This window comes from Protopterus annectens, chromosome 15.part0 (assembly GCF_019279795.1).
Source record: "Protopterus annectens isolate FY-2018-M chromosome 15.part0, PAN1.0, whole genome shotgun sequence".
Lineage (NCBI taxonomy): Eukaryota > Metazoa > Chordata > Ceratodontiformes > Protopteridae > Protopterus > Protopterus annectens.
In genome coordinates this window covers 705,020,834-705,046,906 of record NC_056749.1, presented here as the reverse complement: position 1 = coordinate 705,046,906, position 26,073 = coordinate 705,020,834, and the positions used below count along the sequence as shown (strand labels likewise).

The 26,073-nt window shown below is 38.4% G+C and overlaps 1 protein-coding gene across 4 annotated transcripts in view; it reads left to right on the top strand.

The window, feature by feature from the left end:
* FHL1 (four and a half LIM domains 1) overlaps window positions 1-26,073 on the top strand; it is a 768,328-nt gene that overhangs the window by 709,030 nt on the left and 33,225 nt on the right. For all 4 annotated transcript variants that reach the window (XM_044057565.1, XM_044057564.1, XM_044057566.1 and 1 more), the window contains one exon: window positions 1,641-1,827. In XM_044057565.1, coding sequence (XP_043913500.1) covers window positions 1,641-1,827 — 187 coding nt within the window. The remainder of the gene's footprint in view (window positions 1-1,640; window positions 1,828-26,073) is intronic.

Genomic DNA, 26,073 nt, shown 5'->3' with positions numbered 1-26,073 from the left:
ATTTCTTCCAAATATCTCATGAAGCTGGGCCCAGGCATTTCTCAGATATTAGTTAAATCCTATTTTCCATCACTAGGTGAATTTTATCCTCAATTTATGAAATCATCTACAAAGACTGTCATGAAAATATTCACCACATCCGTTTCTCTAGCTCATTCATGAATTTACTGTTTAAAGTTATAGGGGAGAGTATTGCAGACCACCAAGTCATATGCCAACATTAATCTGGTAAAGGTAGGTTCACCAAAACCGATAATGTAGCCGTTTCTGATGTTTTTGCTTTGTTCCGAAAAGGAGATGTTGCAGTCACTGTGGAAAGCTCTTCATTTCTAACCATGTATTTCATGAAGGACAGTCAATAAAAGCAAAAATGCGGATGATTTAAATCACAACTATTAAAAACAGTGGTGGTTCAGAGCTTACCTGTATTAATAGTATAAACGTGAATCCATTTCCTCACTGAAGTGGTGACTTCACTGCACCTTTCACACCTCACATTTTCATTTAGAGAAGTTGTCAAAATGCCCATTTTACATTTTGGCAAGATACTGGCATTTTCTATTAGATACTGAAATTCGATGAAAAATTACTGTTTTTCGTTTTCACTGCCTTAGTCTTTTGTTGAATAGATGTCTTTGCTGTTATGTTCGATCTTCAGTGCAAGTCAATATTCAACATGCCAGAGAATACTCTTATAGTACAGCTCCAGTATACATCAAGAGTATTACAAAAATCATTTGCAAATGATATCAAATATTTTGGGACATGTTTAACAGAGATGGTGAGTTCTGTGACTTACAGCTCTTTCAAAATGCACGTTTCGATTTTTTTTAATCTTTGCAAGGTATATCTTACTCATTAGATAGGTAGATAAAGTGATCCAACACATTGTTTTCAGTCACAGCACAAGCCAAAGGTACAACATTCAAACTTCACATTTATATAATTTAACAGCTTGTCAACTGCCTGTGGTTTAACTTTTGTATCTTACATCACTCTTGAATATATATCTTTTATCAATTAACAGAAGATTTTCAATAGCCGTACCTGGCACAAAAGCCTAGGTTTTTGAGAAGGATCCATTTTGGATCAGCATCCTTTGGCAGCTAACTAATTGTAAAAAAACTAAATAAATAAAGGCATAAGTAAATAAATGTCATGCTTGAGTTTTGTGCATCACACATCCTGTGCACATGGATGTATGCATGTATTTCCTGAAATGAAGTCATTACATATCAGTGTATATTGAAAGGAAAGGCACTGATTGTGCAGTGTGATAGCCTCAGGGACTAATTTCCCAATGTTTACCCACTGGGAGAGTGAATAACATATGATGAGAATGGGTTGATTGATTGTCCTTGCTAGATGGAGAAGTAACAAAAAAGAAAGGGCATAAAAGCTCTGTCTTCTATTCTTTATCAAACTGATTTTTTAAAGTTCATGTTTATTTCCAAATGCATATAGGAAAATACCAATATTTAGCCCATGTACCACTAACTTTATAATGTATTGTTGCATGGAATCTGTCAACTACTGAATTTTTATAACTGTTTTATAAATGAAAAAAACATATTTAGCTTTTTTGGTAACCCCACTAAACCTGCAGTGAGTTTTATTTATAAATACACTTATTATTCCAGACCATCACTTCTGGAGGTGTTACCTACCAAAACCAGCCATGGCACTCAGAATGCTTTGTGTGTGCCACCTGCAAAAAGCAGCTGTCTGGCCAACGATTCACTGCTCATGAGAACGATATTTACTGTGTCGACTGCTACAAGGCCTTTGTTGCTAAAAAGTGCGCTGGATGCAAAAACCCAATTACCGGTGAGTCTAAACAGCCTGCCTTATTCAGTTAATATCTGTTGTTTAATTAGTAGCCAGCTAATGTCCTTCTTATTATAGTTACAGTCTATAAACCTGTGTGTATTAAAAATACTACAAAAGTGTATGATAAATTATAGTGCTACTTTTATGCCGGACAAACTTGTGATATTATTTTTATTAACTTCATTCACTTTTCAGGAAAAAGTTTCATTATAGGTCTAAAGCTGAGCAATACGGATTAAGAAGCCTAGTGTGTGATTTTTTTCTGAAAAAAGGTTAAAGGGGGTTAAGCTTCTGTTCTCATGTTGTATGATCAGGGGGTCTTAGTTAACGATGAGTGTAAGAATGTTAGTGAGGTCAAAAGGTTCTGCCCTCTGATAATCTGGGAGGCCATCCCTGTGAAGACGTCCGGATTGCCTGTAAGGAACTACTAGGTTAGTCGGGTTGAGTGCAAAGGAGTTTATCTGATAAGCCAGAAAAATCAAGGCATTTGGCTGGGGCTGGAAAATAGAAGAGACAATAAAAAGCACAGACTTGGCACTGAGTCAATTCAGGGAAACCCTTCCTAGACTGATGAAAGGACATCTTAGTATCCAGTATAATTTGATGTTGGGTGGGTTCGCGGGGCAGCCATGACTTACAGGATGAAGGTGGGTTTTAGGAAGATACAACCAAATGAAAACTTTGCAGCACTATGAAAAACATTACATGCCCAAGCAGAAAAAAAGTCCAAACACTATCTCGAATCAGAGCAATAAAATCGAAGTCCTTTTATCTAGTACTTTTTTCTTTCCCAAAGTACTCAGACTTTGGCGTTGATAAAAGCACTAAATAAAAGGACTTTTATTTTATTTCTGTGACTCAAGCTAGTGTGTTTTTTCCTTAACAAGATGTAGTGATGGTGATGCTGTGCTGCATGAGTTAAGGGCGCACAATCTGATCTTTTTATAAGATCCCGCATGAGCTGATTGAAATGCCAGTCTGTGTCCTACACAGCATTTTCCTGCTTATCAAAGCACTTCTGAACATAACAGTTCATGTAATAGAGAGTTTCAGCGCTCCCTCATGCGACGCATGGCAAATACTAATGTGTCGCTAAAAGAGAGCTGCACATCTTTATGTGCTCTGCTTACAAAGAGGGAGACATTTGGAATGCATTGGAGCAAGAATTCCCAGTTTAAGAGAAGCACAGGCACAAGACACGTAAATAAATACATTTTTAATCAGTGTTACACTGTATCTCAAACAATTCTACATTATGAGAGCACTGAAGTGACAGCCAGTTAGCCAGCATCAAGTGCCTATTGTAGAAGCAAGGACTGAAAGTGCACACCCTGCTAATTGTAATGTTATGTAAGTGAATTTAAAGATGACTGAGTTAGCTATTTATATTTTGATTTAGTATCACTAAACTACAGGTGTTTAAGAGAAGACTAAGGAGCTACAGACTGTATATATATATATATATATATATATATATATATATATATATATATATATATATATATCTATATGGATTCACTTCATAATCTCAAAATACTGAAATTTCGAAATTCAGTTTTTCGAGACCATGAAATCGAATCCACACAACACAAACACCAAAACCGCAAAGCCTAAAACCGCAAAATTCAAAAAACCTAAAACACAGCACTGACCAGACCACACATATACCACAACATAAACAAACAAGCCCCCCTGCACATCCCACACCCCCCTACTTATATATACTACCTCCGAGATCGCACAAACAGTAAACAAAAGCACACACACACACAAACACACACACACACCACATTCTACAGTCCCTCACACACACATCACACATATCAGCACAATCACAAACACTCAAACTCCCACCCAAAGCCCTTACAAAACACTCACTTACCTTACATAACACCTAAATCTACACATGGCACCGCACACCATCCACATACAATCCTGGACATTACATAGCGTAAAGCCATAACTGCGAATTCAAGATATTCAAATTTGCGATCGCTATTTTCAAACTTCAAATGTATAGTCTCAAGATACTGAAATTTGACATTTCAGTATTTCAAGATTATAAAGTGTTTCCATATATATATATATATATATATACATACATATATATATATATATATATATATATATATATATACATATATATATATATATATACACATATGTGTATATATATATATATATATATACATATGTATATTTATATATATATATATATATATATATATATATATATATATATATGTATATTTATATATATGATTTATGATTATATGCATGTATATATTTGTGATTGTAGGAATATGTTAATATACTAACTGCAGGGGTGGTTTATCTTAGAGTATGGAAGATTTGTGCCTTTGCAATGACTGTGGTAGTCTACCTACGCTAAGGTACAACAGTTTGTGTACTAAGAGATCAGGGGGTGAAAGGGCACAGTACAAGTGGAAATAACCCACTGAAGAAACTGAATGGTTTTGTTTTTACTTTAAGATATATATATCGGTCTACTTGACATGATCAAAATGTCAGTAGATCGACTTTCAAAACACAGAGACCAAAAAAGCAAAAACTCACAAAACTGACACTTTAAATACCTGACGTACACAAAACCGAAAGAATAACATTCTCATTTACCTCCCAGTAAACACAATTATGAAACTAACAAGTAACACCATAGTAACAGTACACTCATCATCTTCTTTTGGCTGTTCCCATTAGGGGTCGCCACAGCGGAACACCTGTTTCCATTTCTTCCTGTCCTCTCCATTTTGCTCTGTCACACCAACCACCTGCATGTCCTCTCTCACCACATCCATAAACCTTATCTTAGGCCTTCCTCTTTTCCTGTTACCTGGTAGCTTCATCCTTAGCATCTTTTTCCCAATATACTCAGCATCCCTCCTCAGCATATGTCCAAACCAACATAATCTTGCCTCTCTGGCTTTGTCTCCAAACCTTCCAACCTGGGCTGACTCTCTAATATACTTATTCCTAATCCTGTCCAACCTCGTCACACCCAGTGCAAATCTTAACATCTTTAACTCTGCCACATCCAGCTCTGACTCCTGCCTTTTTGTCAGTGCCACTGTCTCCAACCCATAAAACATAGCTGGTCTCACTACTCTCTTGTAGACCTTCCCTTTCACTCTTACAGGTGCTCTTCTGTCACAAATCACTCCTGACACTGTTCTCCACCCACTCCATCCTGCCTGTACTCTCTTCTTCACCTCTCTTCCACACTCACCGTTACTCTGAACTGTTGATCACAAGTATTTAAACTCATCCACCTTCGCTGCCTCTACTCCCTGCATCCTCACCATTCCTCTATCCTCCCTCTCATTCACACACATGTATTCTGCCTTAGTCCTGCTGACCTTCATTCCTCTTCTCTCTAGAGCATATCTCCACCTCTCCAGGGTCTCCTCTACCTGTTCCCTACTCTCACTACAGATCACAATGTCATCTGCAAACATCATAGTCCATAGTAACAGTACACTACCATTTTAAAAAACAAACTACATACCTTACCTCACCTACACCCCACCCACCAACCAATACCTGCATAGCCAAAGAAAATCCCATTGTATCTATAGCAACGACATGAATATTTGGTACAGATTCCTAAATTCAATAAATACAAGTATTTATTTTTTACTTTTGCATTTTTGCAGGGGGACTGTGCCCCCTGCACCTCCCCATGGGGGGCCGCACCCCCCAAAATCCCCTGTAAATTAAATATACCAATTCCAAGATCACATTACAGTGTGGAAATGAGTGGATTTCCTGTTCTGCTCAGCTTGGAAAGTCGGCATTTAAATGTCGGTATAGTGAAGTTTCACTCATATGAAACTTCGCTTTTTTGGTCTCTGTGTTTTGAAAAGCAGTCTACTGAGATTTCAGTGTCAAGTTGACCCATATATATGTTTGTATGTGTGTGTATGTATGTATGTATGTATATGTATATATATACATATATATATATATATATATATATACATATACATATATATATATATATATATATATATATATATATATATATATATATATACATATATATATATATATATATATATATATATATATATATATATATATATATAAAAATCTGAATTTGTTTTCATTATGACAGGGTTTCATTTATGTGGATTCTTTCAATTTGGGTTTTTAAAGTTATTATTTCTTAACTGAATATTTTTTTTTACCTGTATAAATTTCTTGCAAGGCACAGAGGGATGGGATTCTGACAATGATTTAAGTAACAGACCCGGACCTGTCAGGCAGAGCTGTAGCTGCCTGTTCTGTTATCTGATGCCTTCTACCCCTGCTCCTCAATAAAACAAAAAGCTTTCTTTTTTTATACTGTTGCAAAGTGCTCAAGCAGCAGCTACGTTTATCACACACAGAGTACCAACAACCTTCAGTTCTGACTGCAAATGTAATTAATCATTTCTTAATGTTGGTAATGTACTGAAGAACAGTCAGCATTTGCCAATCGCAGCCCCCCCAACACTTTGCACCCAATATGGCTGTTCTCTTCAACACACCTTAGCTGTGCTGGCAAGAAATAGCCAGGGTGAGGTGGAATGAGTGGCCAATCCCGGCTTGATTTCTTGGGAGTAGGGACTCCTGGATGAGTATTGGGGAAAGGGCTCCCTGAATGAAGGGATCAAAGGTTTGCGTGCTGTATGCAGCACAGACCTACATGTGCTTATGTGTAAGCGCATATGTATGGTGCATATAAAGCCCAGCACAGCACGCACTGCATGCTGTAACCCAAACTCTCAAGGGGCAGGAACATTAGATGCCTACACAAACATCTTCAGTAGCTGTATACAAAGCTCATCTGGCAACAAATCTCACTTCCCACTGCCTGGAAGTAGGATATGGTTTCATCAAAGTATTTTGCATGTGGAAGGAGACAGCACCCTCACTAGGTGATGTGAATGCTGTGCCAGGAGATATGGAGCAACAAAGGATTCAGTTGTTAACTGGAAAGGTTAGATGATGAGGGTATCAAGCAAATGAACACCTGCTTCTCCTTAATATGTCATGATGCAAATACGACTCAGGCAGCCATGTTAAGGAGTCTGTACATAGCAAATACCATGTGTATTGGCAGTGCATTTTATTTACTTAAACTTGTTTATGGACTTTGTAATCCTAAGCTCTTTAGTGTTGCTGTACCATAAAGATGTGTATTTTTCTAGATGCAGAATGAACTTTTTTCATACTGTGTGCATCCTGCACTGTAGACGATTTTATAACCATAAGCAGAATCCTGCAAATAAACAGAGCAGTATTCCTGGCAGCAGCACAAATGTCAGCATATTTCATGGGAAAACATTGTTCTGTCCTACAGTAATTGTTGCACATCTCTGGATGAACGTACAGACCACCTGTTTTACCTCACAAAGACCATCTGCTGATTTGTCTTTGCAGTTATACTTTTCTAGAAAACATACCTTATAAGCAAATTTAAAATTTCCACTTGCAGCAAAATGAAATTTACATAAAAAGCTGAATTTCTTAGTCAGACATGCAGTGTTGAAAACCAAGGCCCTAATTGTTTTGAGTAATTAATGATTGCCAGATAAAGAGATTTGAATCAGTAGCCAAGTACCCTTCTTTGAAGGAACTAAACATGCTTATTTCTTGTTGGCTCAAATCTTGTTTTTTTTTTTTTTTTTTTTTTTTTTTTGAGGAAAGCGGGTGTTATTTGTTAGGAGGCAATATGCTCTTATCCACAAAGAACCTTTTTCCAGCATACTGTAGGTTAAAAGAAAATTAAGGTATGCAGTAAAACTTGAAGGGTGTACATTATATCAATCATGTAATTACAAATCAGTTATAAGCAAATAAGTAAATATCCACAGTTGTCCAAACCTATGTGAACCAATTACCACAATGCTTATTCACTGTATTTTTATAATACTACAACATCTGCTTCGGACTTCAACATTATTATCATATACACATACAGGTATCAAATTGCAGGGAATAAATATTAGTACCACTAGTGGTGTCATGTTTTGTTGTATACTAATCTACTAAAGAATATCCCCTGTCATTAGTATATAATAACTCCAAGTATCATATCTAGTGGAGCAACCATAGCAAGAAATATGCTGTAGTATTCTAACTAGATACCTTTTGTTAAGCTGAGAATAAAGGGGTTATACTATGGGGGGGGGGGTTAGGTTTTAAAAGGTAAAGTTACTGGATTAGTAGGTTATATAAGTGGCTTGAATACACAACATGTGCCTCCAAGTCTGCCTATACTGAAAAGTCAAATGGGTACTATGGATTTTAAGGCTAAATGTGAGTATGCAATGAATATAGGCATTCAGTTGGGTCAATGGTAATGTTTTCTACATCAGCCAGCCCTGTAATGTAGAGCTAAGCTAGACTGCTAGGTGAATGTGAGTGTGAGGGGAATGTGTGCATGCAGAAGCAGTAATGAGTTATGCATGTGGTGTGTTGCTCCCATAATGAGACACTAAAATTACAAGACAGTTAACTTAAGAGTCTTAAAGGTCAGGAGTGTAGTGGGAGAGAACTGATGACTGAAATGTGCTCCCAATTATGGTCATGTAAAGGTAAGTGATTAATTAAACTAAGAAGTAATGGGCAGAAACATTCCGACATGATAGTGCATTATAATATTTAGACAACCCTGAAAATATTAAGTTATGTGGCTCTCTATGCATTGCAGGATTATCTTATGTGACATGGGCTGATTTTCATAGAGAGATGTGTAAAAAAAAAAACATCTGAGGAAGTGCAAGAATATGAACAACAAAACCTAGAAATTTTTGAAAAGATTAAAAAAGAAATAAGGACATGGGAAAGAAAAGAGAGATCTGATATGGTGCAATATTTATGCAGAGTCGAAAGCCAAATTAAGCAATACAAAAAAGGCAGCCCAAAGATATTCAAAGAGAAATACAGGCATATGCATCCATTTATGGAAATGTTCACAGTAAAAAAAAAATATCACAAAGAGAGAATGTAGAAAAGAAGATTAATAAAGTAGAATTAAAAAAAATATAGAAAATGCGATTATGGAGTACCTATGAAGTGAAGGATTTAGTGTAGAAAATCTAACTCAGAAAACACCACAGCAGGATAGAGCAATGGATCCAAATTATGGAGAAACCAGTGGAACAGGAAGCAACTGGTCAGTTGCCATATAAAGATATTTTGGAGCCTTCCACAGGAAACCAGTATAAACATTCACTTGACGCTGGACAATAAGGGAAGGAACAGGAAACTGTGGTAACTCTGATGCAGTCAATGTTAAGGAGTGATAGGCCAGTGAGTTCCCATATCACAGAGCAATGGATGACACAGGATGAAATTTAAGAGAATGTGCCACAGGAAGATGCTATAAAACTTTCTATAGAATGCCCGCAGGAAATGGAGAATAAAAAATGCACCCTCATTTTAGAAGAATATGAGCTAAGAGAAGAGTTACTTGATTTAATAGACATAGACATATTAAGATCAATGAAAGAAATAGACTGCAGAAGGTCAATAAAACCCAAAAAGTCAGAAGTTTGATAAAACAAATGAACACAGTAATTAGGACTGTCCATAGAGATCCATGCGATATAACAGAAGTAAACAGGATATATTATTGTGCAACTAAATTAATAACTGATAAAGTTCTACCACAAGAACACAGGGTTGTGAGGGAAAGGAAGGGGAGAAATCGAATACCATCATGGAAGTATCGAATAGAGAAAACTATAAAGCAATTAAGACAAGAAGAAGCAGATCAACAAAATTACTCAGAAAGATAGATGTGATAAAAGCAATGTGCAGTATTATAATGGATCAGGATATATCATGCACTATCACAAGTAATAAACTAAAAATATCAGCACAGGCAGAAAAACGTAGAAGATACACAGATAAATATAAAAGAGAAGTACAAAATAAGCAATTTATTGATGACCCAAAAAAGCTTTACAGAGAATTGGGAAACAAGGGAAAAGAAATTGAAAGACCACCAAAAAAGAAGAAATAGATACATTTTGGAGAAGTATTTATGAAGATCCCGTGGAACATAATAAAGATGCTAAATGGATAAAAGAAGTTAAAGAAAGAATAAGACGTTTAAAGGTACAGGATATGAAATGGGATGAAGTAACAGCCAGAGAGATTGAAACAAACTTAAGAAAAGCCACTAATTAGAAAACCACAGGCCCAGATACAGTAGTTAACTTGTGGTTAAAAGTATTAACATCTTTGCACGAAGATTTAGCCATGAGTAAGAATTATTTATATGTGCACGCCGAACAGACATCAACCTGGCTAACAACAGGAAAAACAATGCTCCAGTGAATCCGCAAGCTGCCCTAAAAATTATAGACCAATAACTTGCCTTCTGATGACATATAAATTATACACTGGAATTGATGCTGACAATAGTTTATAGTCATTTAGAAGAAAACTCAGTTATGGTAATAAAACAAAAGGGTAATAAAAGAAAGTCATATGGAATGAAGGATCACTTGTTAAATAAAGTCATAGTAGAGAACTGTAAAAAGGGGAAGAATGTAGGTATGGCATGTATTGACTACAAAAAAGCATTTGACAGTATCCCACATTCATGGATAAAAGAGTGCATAAAAATATATGACACACCCTACACTGATAAACTACATCACAGCGACCAAGGAACAGTGGAAAACTACTTTGCAGTTAAGCCATTAAAAAGGACAAATTATTATTCCAGGGATAAAAATCCAAAGGGGGATATTCCAGGGTGACTCTCTGTCACTGTTGCTCTTTTGCCCTGCCTTTAACCCATTAAGCTGTATGTTTAACCAAATAGCTCATGGCTATAATTTGGCTCCCAGAAAGCAACAAAGTGTAAAGACTTTTCATCTTCTCTTTGTCAGTTATTTAAAACTGTATAGCTCATCAAATCAGGAACTGAAAGCACAACTGAAAGTAGTCAACAATTTTTCAGATGATATAAGAATGTCGTTTGGTCTTGATAAATCTGCAAAAGCAACCTTTAAATCAGGAAAGCTACAGCACCAAGAAAACATCAGTCTGGGACAAAAATGGGATATAAAAGAACTTGAGCAAAAGGGAGTGTATAAATATTTGGGAACTGGTGAAGGATCAGCAATAAAACATGAACAAATGCGAATAAAAATTAATAAGGAATATTTTGGAAGACTTAATTCTCAAAACAGCATTGACATCTAGGAACAAAATTCAAGCTATAAACCAATTTGCTCTTCCTGTCCTAACTTAGTTTTGAAATGACTGACTAGCCCCAAAAGGTTTTGGATAGAGTAGACAATAAACAAGAAGAATGCTTCATGCTCATCAAATGATTTATAAAAATCAGTGCATACAAAGATTATATATTCCCCATTCTGAAGGAGGTATGGGCTTCCTAGAAAATGATTACATTTATAGATCTGCAATTTAGGACTGCATACATATCTGCTGACCTCACAAGACCCAAATTGATTACATTTATAGATTTGCAATCTTGGGACTGCATATATATTTGCTGACCTCTCTTCTAAATTACTATAAACTCTTGTCAGCACCAATTCCAGTGTATAACTTATATGTCGTCAGAAGGCAAGTTATTGGTCTATAATTTTTAGGGTAGCTTGCGGATTCACTGTTAAGTAGGAGCATTGTTTTTCCTGTTGTTAGCCAGGTTGATGAGTCTAAAAGTTTAGAAACATGAGGAGAATAAATCTAAGATGACTTCCCTTCTTAATCTAGCAGAAGCATATCGGTATCAAGCAGGAATGGAAATCAAACCAAAAGTAGATAAAAATCAGGCAGCAAATGAATGTGCCAAAAAACAAAAGAAAGAATATAAAGTGAAGGATCAGACGAGAAGGCAAGAAATGTGGAAAATGTATAAATATAGTTGCAAGTATAGAAAACTCCTGGAAGAACCTCATGTTGATCAGGTTCAAAAGCAGGAATGGTTAAGGAGAAGTGAATTCAAACCAAAAGATGAAAGGTTAATATTGGTGGCCCAAGACAGTGGGCTACATACACATTGGTTTATAAAGTCCATTGAACATGTGGAAGAAACAGACAAGTGTAGGTTTTGTAAAACAGAATTGGAAACAGCTGCACACCTTGTTGCTGGCTGTGACATACTAATGGCAGAAGGACTTTATCCTGAAAGGCATATTAATGTGGCAAGACTGTTGCATTGAGGATTGTGTAAATATTATTATATTGAAGTAGCTGAAAAAACACTGGAACATGATCCACAATGCATTATAGAAAATGATGAAGTTTATATCACATGGGATTACCCATTACCAACAGTTCAAAAAATAGACGTGAGAAAACCAGATATAGTAATCCATGAAAAAAAGGCAAAAGTAGTATTGATCATTGAAATTGCTACAACCATTGACTACAGTGTCTTATGTATAGAGAGACACAAAGTCATAAAATACCAGGATTTGTATGCAGAAATGAGGGCAACGTAGAAGAAGGATACCTAGACAGTTCCAATAGTAGTAGGAGCAACAGATCTTATAAAAAAGAATTTACTAGCCTACTTAGATATGTTACTGATATGTGTAACTCGGTATGAATTACAGAAGGAGTCATTACTGGACACACTGTGGGTGCTGAGAAGAGCACTTCGTGGCTAACATCAAAGATTGAAACAATACTAATTTCATGAACTTTAATCATACTTTGACTTAGGAATGGGGTCCATTCCTGCCATGGTATCAGAAACCCAAAATACCTAGAGAAATTAAAAATGAGTCAAACATTTATATACAGTCCCTTTTTGAGATGCTCAGGTGGTAAATTGATGCTTCCAAAAGGGGATATCTCCACTTTTAATTAATCTTTTGTTCATTAATATAGGGTCCAATATGGTACTTCCTACCACATGTAGGGCATTCCATTAACTGTTCAAAATTATACAAGTTTATCATATCCAAAAACTAAGATGAAAAATACAAAGTAGCATGATACTGTCCTAGTTTATGGTTAGGTGATTAAACTCTCCTAATGTTGCAGTGGGATTTCCATCAAATATTGACTGAAAACAATTTACAAAGTCATAATGACCTTCTACTGACACATCTTGGCTTCTGTAGGTCAGAACAATACTGACAGAAATCAAAGGTTTAAATGTTTGGAATATGACTTAATATTCTAGCTTTGTCTGATTTAGTTTCCATAAGCATAGGAAAGGAGTCTTTAATAAACAATTCCATGCTGCTCCCCTGCCTTATTTGCCATACATTAGAAAACTATAGACTATCAGTAATTTAGTTTCCATGCTATTACATGCCACAGTAATGGCTCTACCATCAATTTCATGACGTATAGACACACTTTTAAGCTTTCCAACATGGAGCATGTCCATCAATTCTGAGTTGGACATGGCTTTGTAAGTCAGGCAGAGATCACCTCTGAGTAAGCAATATGCCACTGAGTACAGCTGGAGTTTTTCCAGTCTGGCTGAATAGGACATATGTTTGAGGCCAGTAATCCTCTTGGTGAGGTACTTTTGTGGTCTCTCCAGCAGTTGGAAGTGTCTTGTGAGGTACATCCCAAATGGGGCATTGTACTCTATGATGGGTTTGATGAGTGATGAGTAGAGGGGCACTATAACCTCTTTATTTCTAGATGCAAACCCTTTAGTAATTAGATGGACCACATAAAAGGATTTCCTAACTACTTTGGCAATATGATTGTCAAAGGAGAGATTACTATCTACATGGGTCCCCAGATCTCTTATTACCTCTTCTGTATTAAGGGGGCTGCCATGTGGTAATTCATTGGTGTTTTGTTTTTCCCAAATGGGATGACTATGCATTTTTTGGCATTTAGCTTGAGGCCATGACTTTGACACCAGGTGTCCGTCTCAATAAGGCCCTTTTGGAGGATGTCCGTGTCAGCCAGAGAGTCAATTATGGCTCCCAGTTTGCAGTCATTGGCGAACTTGGTTAGCCATAGTCCTCCTGTGTTTGCCTGTACTTCTGAAAAGTATATGCCGAACAGTAGGGGTCCCAGGACCGAGCCTAGCGGGACACCACTTGTGACTGGTTTAGAGTCGGACCTGGAGCCTGCTATTCTTACCATGTGAATTCTGTCTGTAAGTCAGTTGGCAACCCATCTCATGACGTAGGGGTTTATGTTCAGGCTGGTGAGCTTTTCTGTAATACCCGAGTGGGGAATGGTGTCAAAAGCCTTGGCGAGGTCAAGGTAGGCTGTGTGAACAACCTTTCCCTCATCTATGGCCTTGGCGACTGTCTCAAAGAAGTCAACCAAGTTTAGTAGGCATGATCTGCCGTTAACAAAGCCGAACTGGGTTGGGTCAAGTGTTTGGAGGTTCCCAATGTCTTTGTTAATGAGTTCCATGATGAATCGCTCCATAGCCTTGCAGACCTTACAAGGCGATAGTTACCAGGGTCAGTTGTGGCCCCTCCTTTGTGGAGTGGAATAACCATTGCTGTGGGCACGTAACCTGTGAGAGGCTGAGGTTGAACAGCATGTTTAGGTGGGGGGGTTAGTTCGTTCTGTAGTTCATGCAAGACGCAGCCTGGGACACCATCTGGCCCCATTAATGCTGTGTTTTTGGCTTTTGAAAGGGCTATTTTCACCTGTGCGTCTGTGATTTCTAGGACACTACACTTTTCTGGTATTGTTGTGGGCCCTTTTGTGGGTGAGGGGGGTGAAGTTTGCACTGAATCTATCTGCCAGGATGTTGGCAATATCAGTAGGTTCAGTATATTTTGTGCTATTTTGCACTTGTTCAGTGCATATCTGCAAGTTGCCACTTAGATTCTTAACTTAGCTAAAGAAGGCTTTGTGGTTTTCTTTGGAATCCTTGACTATTTTTCTTTCGAAGTTAGCCTTGGATGATTTTATGAGGGACATTGGTTTCTTACTGATACTGATCGGGGATGTCTTTCCTTCTTGGGATTTGTTTTTTTCTGAACTAGTTTCCTCCTTCTATTGTATAGCATGTTTATGGCAGGGGTCCACCAGACTGGTTTCCTTCTCTTAGAGGACTGAGTCTTGGTTTTGCTAGGGATGGCAATATCCATGCATCCTTGTAGGTGCATATAGAGTGCATTTGTAAAGGTTTCTGCATCTTGGGCAGCGTTATCCTTTAGCGTGGGGGCTGTGAAACTTACCGCCTCTGTCTTAAGTAAGGTGAAGTTTGCTTTAGAGAAGTTTTTTACTGTGGTTTCCTTAGTTGGGGGTGGTAGTGGAGTGTGGACATCCAGAGTGATTAGTTTATGGTCTGATCTAACCAGTGACGGGTTGACTTCCGATGTGGAACACCTGTTGCCCATGTTTGTGATGACCATATCCAATATATTTTCACCTCTGGTAAGGGAGTTTACCAACTGATCCAGGGCATTTGAGTTGATGAATTCCAGGAAGCGCTGAGCCTGGGAGTTTGTACTCGAGTAGTTTTCCCAGTTAATGGTAAGGTAATTGAAATCGCTCAATATCAGGGTGTTCAGTAGGACCTTCATGTTTTCCAGTTTCTCCAGAAAGGTGGAGTGGTGGTCCTGGGTCATTGAGGGTGATCTGTAGCAGGCCACAATTTGCATTGCAGATTTGCCCAATGTTAGTTGCACATGGATGATCTCAGAGGTATCATGCTGCACAACTAACCTGGAAGTGTAGGTATCCTTGATGAATATGGATACACCCCCTCCTTTTGTGTTTCAGTCCGTGTTCTGTGGCCGAAACATGTGGTATGAGATGCAGCCCGGTAGTGCTGGGGTGCTCTCTGGGGCCTTGAACCAGGTTTCAATTACTGCACAGATGTCGATGTTCTCCATACTGAGGAGTGCTTCGAGTGCATGCATTTTGAGATTTAAACTCCTGGCATTGAGTAGCATAACCCCCAGATTTTTGTTAATTGTGCTGCTTATGGAGGTGGGTTTGACTTTTGAGCCTTGCCTAAAAAAGGCACTATGGGGGCAGTAAGAGCCTTGGCCAGTATTCGAAAGCCTAGGGGTGACAGGTGCAAGCTGTCTCTTGCAAAGCAATGTGGCTTGTCGATCATGTCATCCCAGGCTGACAGACACTGGATCCCCTTTGAATGACACCAGAAGCTTAGCCAATTGTTGAAATTGATCATTTTTTCTTTATACTGAGGTATCATTCTTGGTGAGGGCAGGATGCTACTTGGGGTCAGGGTCATACCAGCCTGGGCTACATGATCTGAGAGCTCTTCCATGTCTCTTTTCATGTAGTCCAGGAGGTACATCTCAGGTCATTCACACCAACATGAACAATGACTGAGTCATATTTGTACTTGTTCTGGAGTGACCTGAGTGCTTGTGTTATGTGGCAGACTCTGGCTCCTGACAGGCAGCTAACAGTAATCTTCTGCTTGTCCAGCCTAGTGAGTGGGACATCAGTGTGCCCGACTATAGAGTCACCTATTACTAGTGTGTTAGTTATGTTATTTCGCCTTAAGGGCTGTGATTGTGCGTCACACTGATTTTGTGTTTTATGTGTTGTCTGGTTTGTGATTGGAGGTACAGGTTGTTTGGGTGTCTGCTTTGGAGGTCTGTGATGCTTTTACAGGTTTTTATTTAGAGCCTCCAAGTATGAGTTTGTGTATTTGTGTGTATTTTTTGCCTGTGCTGGTTTTGTAGGTCTGTGTGTGGCTGGAGGTGTGGTGCAAGTGTTAACCTTCTCCTCTTGACTGTCTGTTCCAGTCTTGGGTGAAGACAGCTTAGCCTCCAGTTTGGCTGTATAGCTGCTTTTCTCGCATATGTTAGTGTTTTGTGGTAGGAGGAGAGGGTTGTCTGTGTACATGAAGCAGTTGTAACATTGCCTCAGGATACCCAGATTCACCAGCTGGACTGGAGAGTACACCTGAAATTGCCCTTTGGTCATGCCTGTATAGTAGGGTTAGCTGCTTAGTCGCATGGTTGGTGAGGGGTGAATAAAGAGCCTTGCCTTGCTGGACAATCAAGTGTCAGGGTATATTAGTGCTTGCTATTAGGTCTGAGCAAGTGCTGGGTTGTAGGATGCTTTTTGAGTGCTTAAGTTTAGAGTTAGACTAGTTTCAAGGGGAAAACTGAAGAGGAGACTTAGTGGAGCCGGGAATAATTTAACCCTAGCTAACCAGCAGTGCCCGGTGCACAAAACAGTGCAAACATGGTTTTTATAGCAGGGAAATGAAAGAGATAGAAATTAGCCCAAAATGGCCAATAAACTACTAACTTCTGGGCTGGAACCACTCAGATAGGATGCTCAAAGCTCCCCTCTCTCATAGGTGAACAGAGAAAAGTACAGTTTTGTACCTACCATAAATGTAGATGTTCGAGGATTCCATTGCTGCAGTCCTTACTATTGGGTATAGTCCGCATCCAGTCGGCCCGAATACCAGAGTATAAGGCTGACGTCGGTCAGGGCGCATTAGTCTGACGTCAGTACGTCAGGGTACTAATGCGCATGACCGGCGTCATATCCTCAGTCTTTTCTTGCCCCAGATGTCAGAAGACCCTAAAAAGACAAGGCCCAAAATACCTGCACCAAAACATGAACAATACATACAAAAATATAAGCATGTAAACTCACCTACACAACCACCCCTAAACACAGAGGGGAAGGAGGGAGGGTAAATTGGACTGCAGCAATGGAATCCTCGAACATCTACATTTATGGTAGGTACAAAACTGTACTATGTTCTTCGTCTTCCATTGCTGCAGTCCTTACTATTGGGTAGAATCCCAAAGCAGAGGTAAGGGAGGCTGGCAAATCAGAAAGAAGCAGGAGCTGACAACATGCCTTGCAAAACAGCTGTGGCAAAACCAGCCCTAGACTTAGAGTAGATAGGAAGGTGATAATGCTTAGAGAAAGTATGCACTGAACTCCAAGTAGCTGCTTCCAAAATATCCTTAGTTGCCACCCCCCGTAGAAATGCTGTTGAAGTGGCAGTAGCCCTAGTGGAATGAGGCCTAATCCCAGCTGGAATCTCCTTGCCATGATGGGAATAACAAAATGCAATGCAAAAGCCAATCCACCTAGAAATAGTTTGTTTTGACACAGGCTTGCCCTGCGAACTCAAAGCAAAAGAAACAAACAACTGCTGAGACTGCCTAAAATCCTTAGTCCTGCTTAAGTAATAACGCAATTGCCTGTGTACATCTAAAGTATGCAAAATCTTTTCCCCTTTATTTTGGGGGTCTGCATAAAAAGTAGGCAAATGAATAGTTTGGTTTAAAGCCACACTAGAAACCACCTTAGGCATAAAGGAAGGATTAGTACGTAATGATACCCTATCCTTATGGAAAATCAAAAAGGGCTCGACTGCCATAAGGGCCTGCAACTCAGACACCCTTCTTGCAGAAGTAATAGCCAACAGAAAAGCAGTCTTCCATGACAAGTATTTCAATTCAGCAGTAGCTGCAGGCTCAAAAGGTTGTAGAGTAAGTTTTTCCAACACAAAATTGAGATCCCAAGCAGGAGTAGGAGCTCTACGTGGGGGTCTTATATTCTTTGCCCCTCTAAGAAACTGCTTGAACAAAGGATGCGAAAACAAAGGTGGGTCACAATCATAGTGAGCTGAAATTGCTGCAGCATGAATCTTAATGGAAGAGAAGGACAAACCTTTGTCCAATAACTCAGTAAGATATTGAAGAGCCACACTCAAATTAGGCTCAGAAATCTCCAAATTCTTTGCTGTACTCCAAAATAAAAATCTCTTCCATTTTTCTCGTACACTCTCCTTGTACTAGGTCTTCTAGCTTCCATAATCACATTTAAAACTTGTTGAGGAAGTTGAGACCTGCTGTGTTTCAACACAGAATATGCCAGGCTGTTAGATGAAGAGAGTGAAGCTTGACATTGAGCAGATGACCGTCCTTCTGAGATAACAGATGAGGAATCAGAGGTAAAGGCCATGGAGGTTTCTTTACCAGACTCCGTAGTAGTGGGTACCAGTGTTGCCGAGGCCAATCTGGAGCTATCAAAATCATCCTTGGCCTGTCTTGTCTGACCTTTAATAGTACCTTTGGAAGAAGAGGCAGAGGTGGAAAGGCATACACATGAAGGTTTTTCCAACTGAAAGACAGAGCATCCACTTTCCAAGCTGTGTGATGAAACCCCTTTGTGCAATACTTTGGCAGCTGGTGGTTTAGTGGAGAAGCGAACAGATCTATGTCTGGAGTTCCCCATGACACTGTCAATTTCTGAAATACATGAAGATCCAGTTTCCACTCGTGGGGATCCATGATTTGTTTGCTTAACACATCTGCTAAGGAGTTCTGTGCTCCTGGCAGAAACCTTGCCTGAAGAGTTAGTTGCAAGCTTAGCGCAGTCTCCCATAAAATCATTGCTTGCCTGCACAGAGGATAAGAATGTGTTCCCCCTTGCTTGTTGATGTACCACATGACAGTTGTGTTGTCTGTTAGAATCAACACCTGCCCTGGAAGAATTAACTCCTTGAAAGCCATTAATGCAAACTGGACTGCTAACATCTCCTTCATGTTGATATGTAGATGCTGTAGTCTGGCAGGCCACTTGTCTTGTATCCACTTTCCATTTAGATGAGCTCCCCAAGCAATGTCCGAGGCATCTGTCGTTAAAATCTGACTCGCCTCTGGCCGGGTCACAGAGAGTCCCTTGTTTAGGTGACATTCCTGAGCCCACCACAAAAATTCTCTTTGAAGGCAAGGTATTATTTGAATGACAGTGTCTAAATCCTGGCAGTGCTGTGTCCATACATTTTTGAGATACCATTGTAACTTCCTCATATGCAGTTTGGCATTGGGAAGCACCAGAATACAAGATGCCATGAACCCTAATGCTTGAAGGACTGTCTTTGCAGTCAGCACGGACTGATGAGATAGTTGATGGAAGTAAAGTGATAGACTCTTTTGTTTGTCCGGGGTTAAAAGGCCATCTGGGCTGCTGTATTCAGTCTCACACCCAGAAAGCACATGTCTTGAGAGGGTACTAGACTGGACTTTATTTCGTTCACAGAATACCCTAGGCATCTTAGCACTGCTATAACATATTCCAGATGCTGTAGAAGGTCTTCCTTTTCTTGAGCCAGAATCAGGCAGTCGTCTAAATAAGGATAGATTTGAATTCCTTGTAGCCGGAAGTAAGCTATCACTGGAGCCAGAACCTTTGTGAATACTCTGGGCGCAGTAGATAAGCCAAAGGGCAATGCAGAGAACTGATAATGAGAATCTCCAGCTCGAAACCGCAGATACTTCCTGTAACTTAGCCTGATAGGCACATGAAGGTAAGCTTCCTTGAGATCTAAAGTTACCATCCAGTGATCTTTGCCCAGCAGGGGTAAAAGCTGTTGTAACGTCAACATCTTGAACTTGGGAATGTCCAGATAAGTGTTGAGGAGAGATAAATCCAAAATCGGTCTCCACGTGTTCCCCTTCTTTGGTACTAGGAACAGGCGAGAATAAAATCCTAGGCCCCTTTCTGATACAGGGACTGGCTGAATGGCCCCCATTTGGAGTAACTGAGAAACTGGCTTGTGAGCCTCTTTTCTTTGTGGAGGTGGAACGTCTGGCATGCCATTGCAATGGGGCATTGTATGGAAATAAAATCTGTAACCGTGGTGAATGATGTCCAACACCCATCTGTCTTGAGTAATTAAATCCCAATTTTCTTTGAAAAGAGACAGTCGTCCTCCCAAAGGAGCTGCCAGACGAGAATCTACTGGCAGCTGAAAAGGCAGGTCATTGGGTCTGTTTACGAAAGGACTGACTCCTGCCCTCACCAGAAGTCTGAGCAGGTGAACTCCCTGTTCTAGGCCTAAAAGAACCTTGAGCCCTGCCCCTACCACGTCTAGACCTACCCCTAGACTGGGAATCATAAGCAGGATATGTCCACCCCTTAGCAGGCCAATTTCTACTAAACTTCGGTGGCTGTACCTGCAAAAATCTTTAACAGTTTGCATAGACTTAGCTTTGTCCTCCATTTTCTTTAAAACTGCTTCCACAGGTGAACCAAACAACACATCAGACTGTAAAGGAGCATCCAAAATCCTTGTCTTAACATGCTCAGCCAAATTTTGATCCCTCAACCAGGCATGCCTGCGAAGAACAGAACTAGTGGCAGCCACCCTCGAGGAGGCCTGCACAGCATCAAAACCACATTGCAAAGAATGCTTGCCCACTTGTTCAGACACATAAACTAAATCCAGCAATTCTTTACAATCAATACCTTCCGCCAAAGCATCCACCTTAGATTTCAATTGTGAAAGGAGACAATTTTGATATTTCAGCATGTGAAACTGACAATTCAACGCTCTCATGGCTAGAGTGGAAGAAGTATACACTTTCTTACCCCACCTATCCAACGCCCTTGCCTCTTTGTCAGTGGGAACAGGATTTTTAACCACAGAGGCCTTAACACCTTTAGGCCCCTGAGAAACAGTTTCTGGGTCCGCCCTAGGACTCTTAAACAAATACTTATGAGCTTCGGGCACCCTATAGTACCTATCAGGTTTAACAGGAGCAGGAGGCAAAGAATCAGGGTTCAGGGAAGCCTCTGCAAAACATCTTCCACCACATTCAACACAGGAGGTATAGCTAAGGGCCTATGCTGGGGTAAAACAAGAATTCCCTAAGCCTCTTCCTGGAATCAGAGTAATCCTGGCCTTCCCATTTAAAGTGCTCCCTCATGGAATGCAGAGTCTCTGAAAATGAAAAATCCTCAGGAGGAGAAGCCGAAGGAGTGGCATCATCCACATCAGAATCAGAATAATGAGGATACTCCTGCAAATCTTCCGCAGAAGACTCAGAAGCCCCTGAACCCTGTTCAAAACTGTCAAACTCTGGTTCCACCCTAGGCCTCTTATCAGGAGGGCCCATAGAACCTCTAATCATAGTAATCAAATCTTCTGCCATTTTAAGCATATGTTTCTTAGGTACAGAACCCGAAATGCTAGGAGAAGCCCCCACTGAAGCAGAACTTGTAACAGTAAAGTTTCTGCCTGAGACTCCATAGAAACTCCTGGCAAAACCTCTGGCTCCACTGAGCCTCCTAAAGAACCGACGTCCGGGACTGCCGGTTCATCAACCCTAGGCTTCGCTGTTTTGTCCTTGCGCTTCTTGGACGAAGCGGGCGTCGGAGCATCCGACGGCATTTTATAATTGCAACGCTTCCCAAACACTAATCTGGCACAGTCTAACCTCCTCTTAATAGTGCGTTTGTTAAACCTAGCACAAGAGCGGCAACCAACAACGTCGTGCTCAGGCCCTAAACAAGGTATACACAATGTATGGTAATCCCTATGAGGTATTTGTTTCCCACAAGAAATACAGTTATTCACTTTTTCTGACATCCGGTTAAAAACTGAGGCAAGAAAAAACCAAAATGTTCCCCAACGGGATACTTAGCCAACTCTGATTCGGTCTGAAACTCCGGTTTCGGAAATATTTCAGAACGCCAACCTGCACTCGCAAAACTGCTTCTGCATCGGACCACGCGGCAAAAAAGACTGAGGATATGACGCCGGTCATGCGCATTAGTACCCTGACGTACTGACGTCAGACTAATGCGCCCTGACCGACGTCAGCCTTATACTCTGGTATTCGGGCCGACTGGATGCGGACTATACCCAATAGTAAGGACTGCAGCAATGGAAGACGAAGAACATCTTCCTTCTATCCAAGTAAGGTATAGGCAACTCAGAAACTTGTAACACAGCCCTGAATTCAGCACTAGCCTGAAAACTGGACTATACTAGTAATATCAGTTTATATGAGTATGAAATCTGTTTCTAGATTTAACCCTAGCTAACCAGCAGTGCCCAGTGCACAAAACCGTGTAAACATGGTTTTTATAGCAGGGAAATGAAAGAGATAGAAATTAGCCCAAAATGGCCAATAAACTACTAACTTCTGGGCTGGAACCACTCCTCCAGGGACAGATATGATGCTCAAAGCTCCCCTCTCTCATAGGTGACCAGATAAATTTCCTTCTATCCAAGTAAGGTATAGGCAACTCAGAAACTTGTAACACAGCCCTGAATTCAGTGCTAGCCTGAAAACTGGACTATACTAGTAATATCAGTTTATATGAGTATGAAATATGTTTCTAGATACTTGTTTTCTCTTGTCATTGCACAGCCTAAAAACTTTTATACTCTTTTTTTTTCAAAATAGTTTGTCATAACCGTATTACTTTTTGAAGTCAAAGAATTTTGGTCTCTTGTAAGTAAGATATCCTGATCGACCATTTCTCCCCATATTTTTATAACTTCAAAACCCCTGTCTCAAGCCATTTTGTTGTAGCCAATTATTAAACAGTGTAGCTTTTAAGTACTGATAATCAAAACATGGAGGATGTTGCTAAAAGTAACATTTACTTTGTTTTATTTATACATTTTATAAATTATCAATACTGCATCCTCCATATGTTTAATTAGCATTTCTTTAACATAATTTGTACCTGTTACTATTATTATTTCGTTATAGGCTAATAGTAATCTTAGCAATTTTGGAGTCAGTTTATTTAAATCCAGCATCTTAGCGGTCAAAAAGGATGCAACATTCACATTCTCTATTTCGTCAAAGGTCTCAAATATAGCTGAAACATGATGTCCTTAAGGGGTCACTTACATATATCCCATGACCCTCTATTACAGGAGATTTAAGGTATCACACAGTGAAAACTCTAGCTTGGCTAGGTTTTTCTTGTAGTCTTTACTAATTGGTTTGCCTAATGACCTTTTTAGTCTTTGGTTGTGACATAAGACTGTAGTTAAAGGCTGATGGTATAAAAATTAAAAGAAACAATGCACTTCTAAAACAAAACTGTCAGGCGTCCAGTGTTTTTTGTAAAACTCACCAACATGTATTAACAAATTGCCTACATAAGTAGCCAATTACAACACTAAATTCTGAATTCGACAAACTAAGCTTTGGAGCAAACTATAACCAAAAAGCTGAACAGAATGGGTTTTCCCTTTTACCCTGCCTTCATTCACATGCGGTTTGTGTCCATGTGTGTGTACTTTAATTAATGCAATGTTTCTAAAAGACAACTTATGTTTGACTTTAAGAAATGTTTTATTAATTTAATATATTTACAGTGTATACACAGAAATGAAGAAATTCAATATCACATGTTATACAATGTTAGGAATACATTGAATCATCAAGATAATCTTATACACTTAACACATTAAGAATCTTGGTATTTCAATTGCAACATTCCAAAGCTATCTCAACCACTAAACATCCTAGTGTGATTTATAGATCTTATTCTGGTCACTTCTTTTTCAGTTTTGTAGTATGTAGTATTGCTGTAAAATTTTAAAATTCCCTGAACGTAGAAAATGAGTTCAATTTCCAATTTTTTGTAATAACTTTTCTAGCAACTGCCAAAAGACTCCAAAATATTTTTTGTTGTTTGGCTTTTACATATGCTGGAAGTGGAATATTCATCAGTACTATTTATCTAGTTAAAGAACTATTATCAGACCATAACCCCTTGAAAACCATACTTATCTTTTCCTAATATACATTTAATTTTTCACAACATATAGGCATGTGTGTCCAGTAAGCGTTTACATCACTGCTACATCTCCAACAAACTGAAGAAGTCATTTTACTAAACTTGGAGATTTCATACAGAATAACAAACATTCTATGTATTTTGACATAAACATTTTCTAGTATAAACTTGAAGAAATGTGACTTACTGATTTAAATAACAAATTTTTATTCTTACCATCTGTTGAGTCACTGAATCCACTATTAAAAAGTTCCAGAATTTTGCAGCAAAATAATTATCAATTATAATTAATTTATATAACTTGGACAAGCTTCCTTTGTAGGTCAGTTTACCTTCAATGACAGCATTCATATATTCATATAATGTGGGAATAGTGTTCTGTTCATCTTAACTCATATTATCTATAAATTCATTTCATTTTTAATGATGGATTAATATTATCTGATTAACAGATTCAGTCAACTTATAATCTTTCATTAAATATTCTAAGAGTAAGCAGGAAACCCAGTACGCACTAATCCAAAACAAAAGAACCAAACACCAAAAGCCTAACAAACTCTGAACTATAATAGCAAAACAAAAACTTGGAGATGAAAACAAATCATGGTTTAGTGCCTTCGTCTTGTATAAAAGACATCATCAGAACCAAGAAACAGGAAATAAAACCATTTTTTTGTTTTTTTATATGCTTTTTTTCAAATCATTTTTTTTTATTTTCCAAATAATATAATGTTTAACAATACAATCATCAATAAACAAGTATTATAAACCTTTATATACACTATGTACAATTGACCTGAACAAAGGAGGGAAAAATTAATAAAATATAGGAAATTAGTAACAAAACTGTATAATATTCAATTAATAAAGTATAAAGTTGCACATTAATTATTTAGGGTTCATTTTTAATGTCTCAATAAGAGTTAAATTTTTTTCCCAAGGATTGTTTGTCCATGTTTTAGGTGAAATTCTTGATTCCTTCACCTTGATTTCTAATGTCTCTGTCTCTTCCATCAATCTCAAGAATTCTTCCAGAGTAGGTTCTTATAAGACTTCCACTTTCTAGTTATACATTTCCTTGCCACAGCTAGTATGGACCAAAGTAGGTATAAATCTTTTTTATTCATTCCAATAGTATCATTAACATTTAAGAGGACTAAAGATTTAATTAACATAAAGGTATCTGTGAATATAGCTTGTAGAAAAATAGTAATTTCTTCCTAGAATTTTTTCATATTAATACAATCAAAAAATATATGAGACCAATCAGCTTTACAGTTTAAAGAACATCTCCAACAAATGGATTTATCAAGTGAATTGAATTTGGCTAGTTTATCAGGCATAATAAATGCCCTGTGAATATATTTCTATGTAAATATTTTCTATACTTGTAAATTAAATGTTAAGTTAACAGAACATAAAAGATTTGTTTTTCTGTCAATTGAAAGATTAGTGTGACATCCCTTTGCTATGAAATTCCAATATCTTGCATTAGGGTTAGTTTTATATGTTATCAATATTTTGTATAATTTTGAAATTAGATTCGTCCAATTATAATTGTCGTAAATAACTTCAGATATTAGACTTATCAAATTTGGACTAGTTTTATAAAATAACTATTAAGATCCTTAACATATGATAATATGCTTTGTAGTATCAACCAATATGTTGATGGAATGTCATATTTATTCTGAATTTGTTGAATGTCTAATACTACTTGATTTTCTATACAGTGTTGCC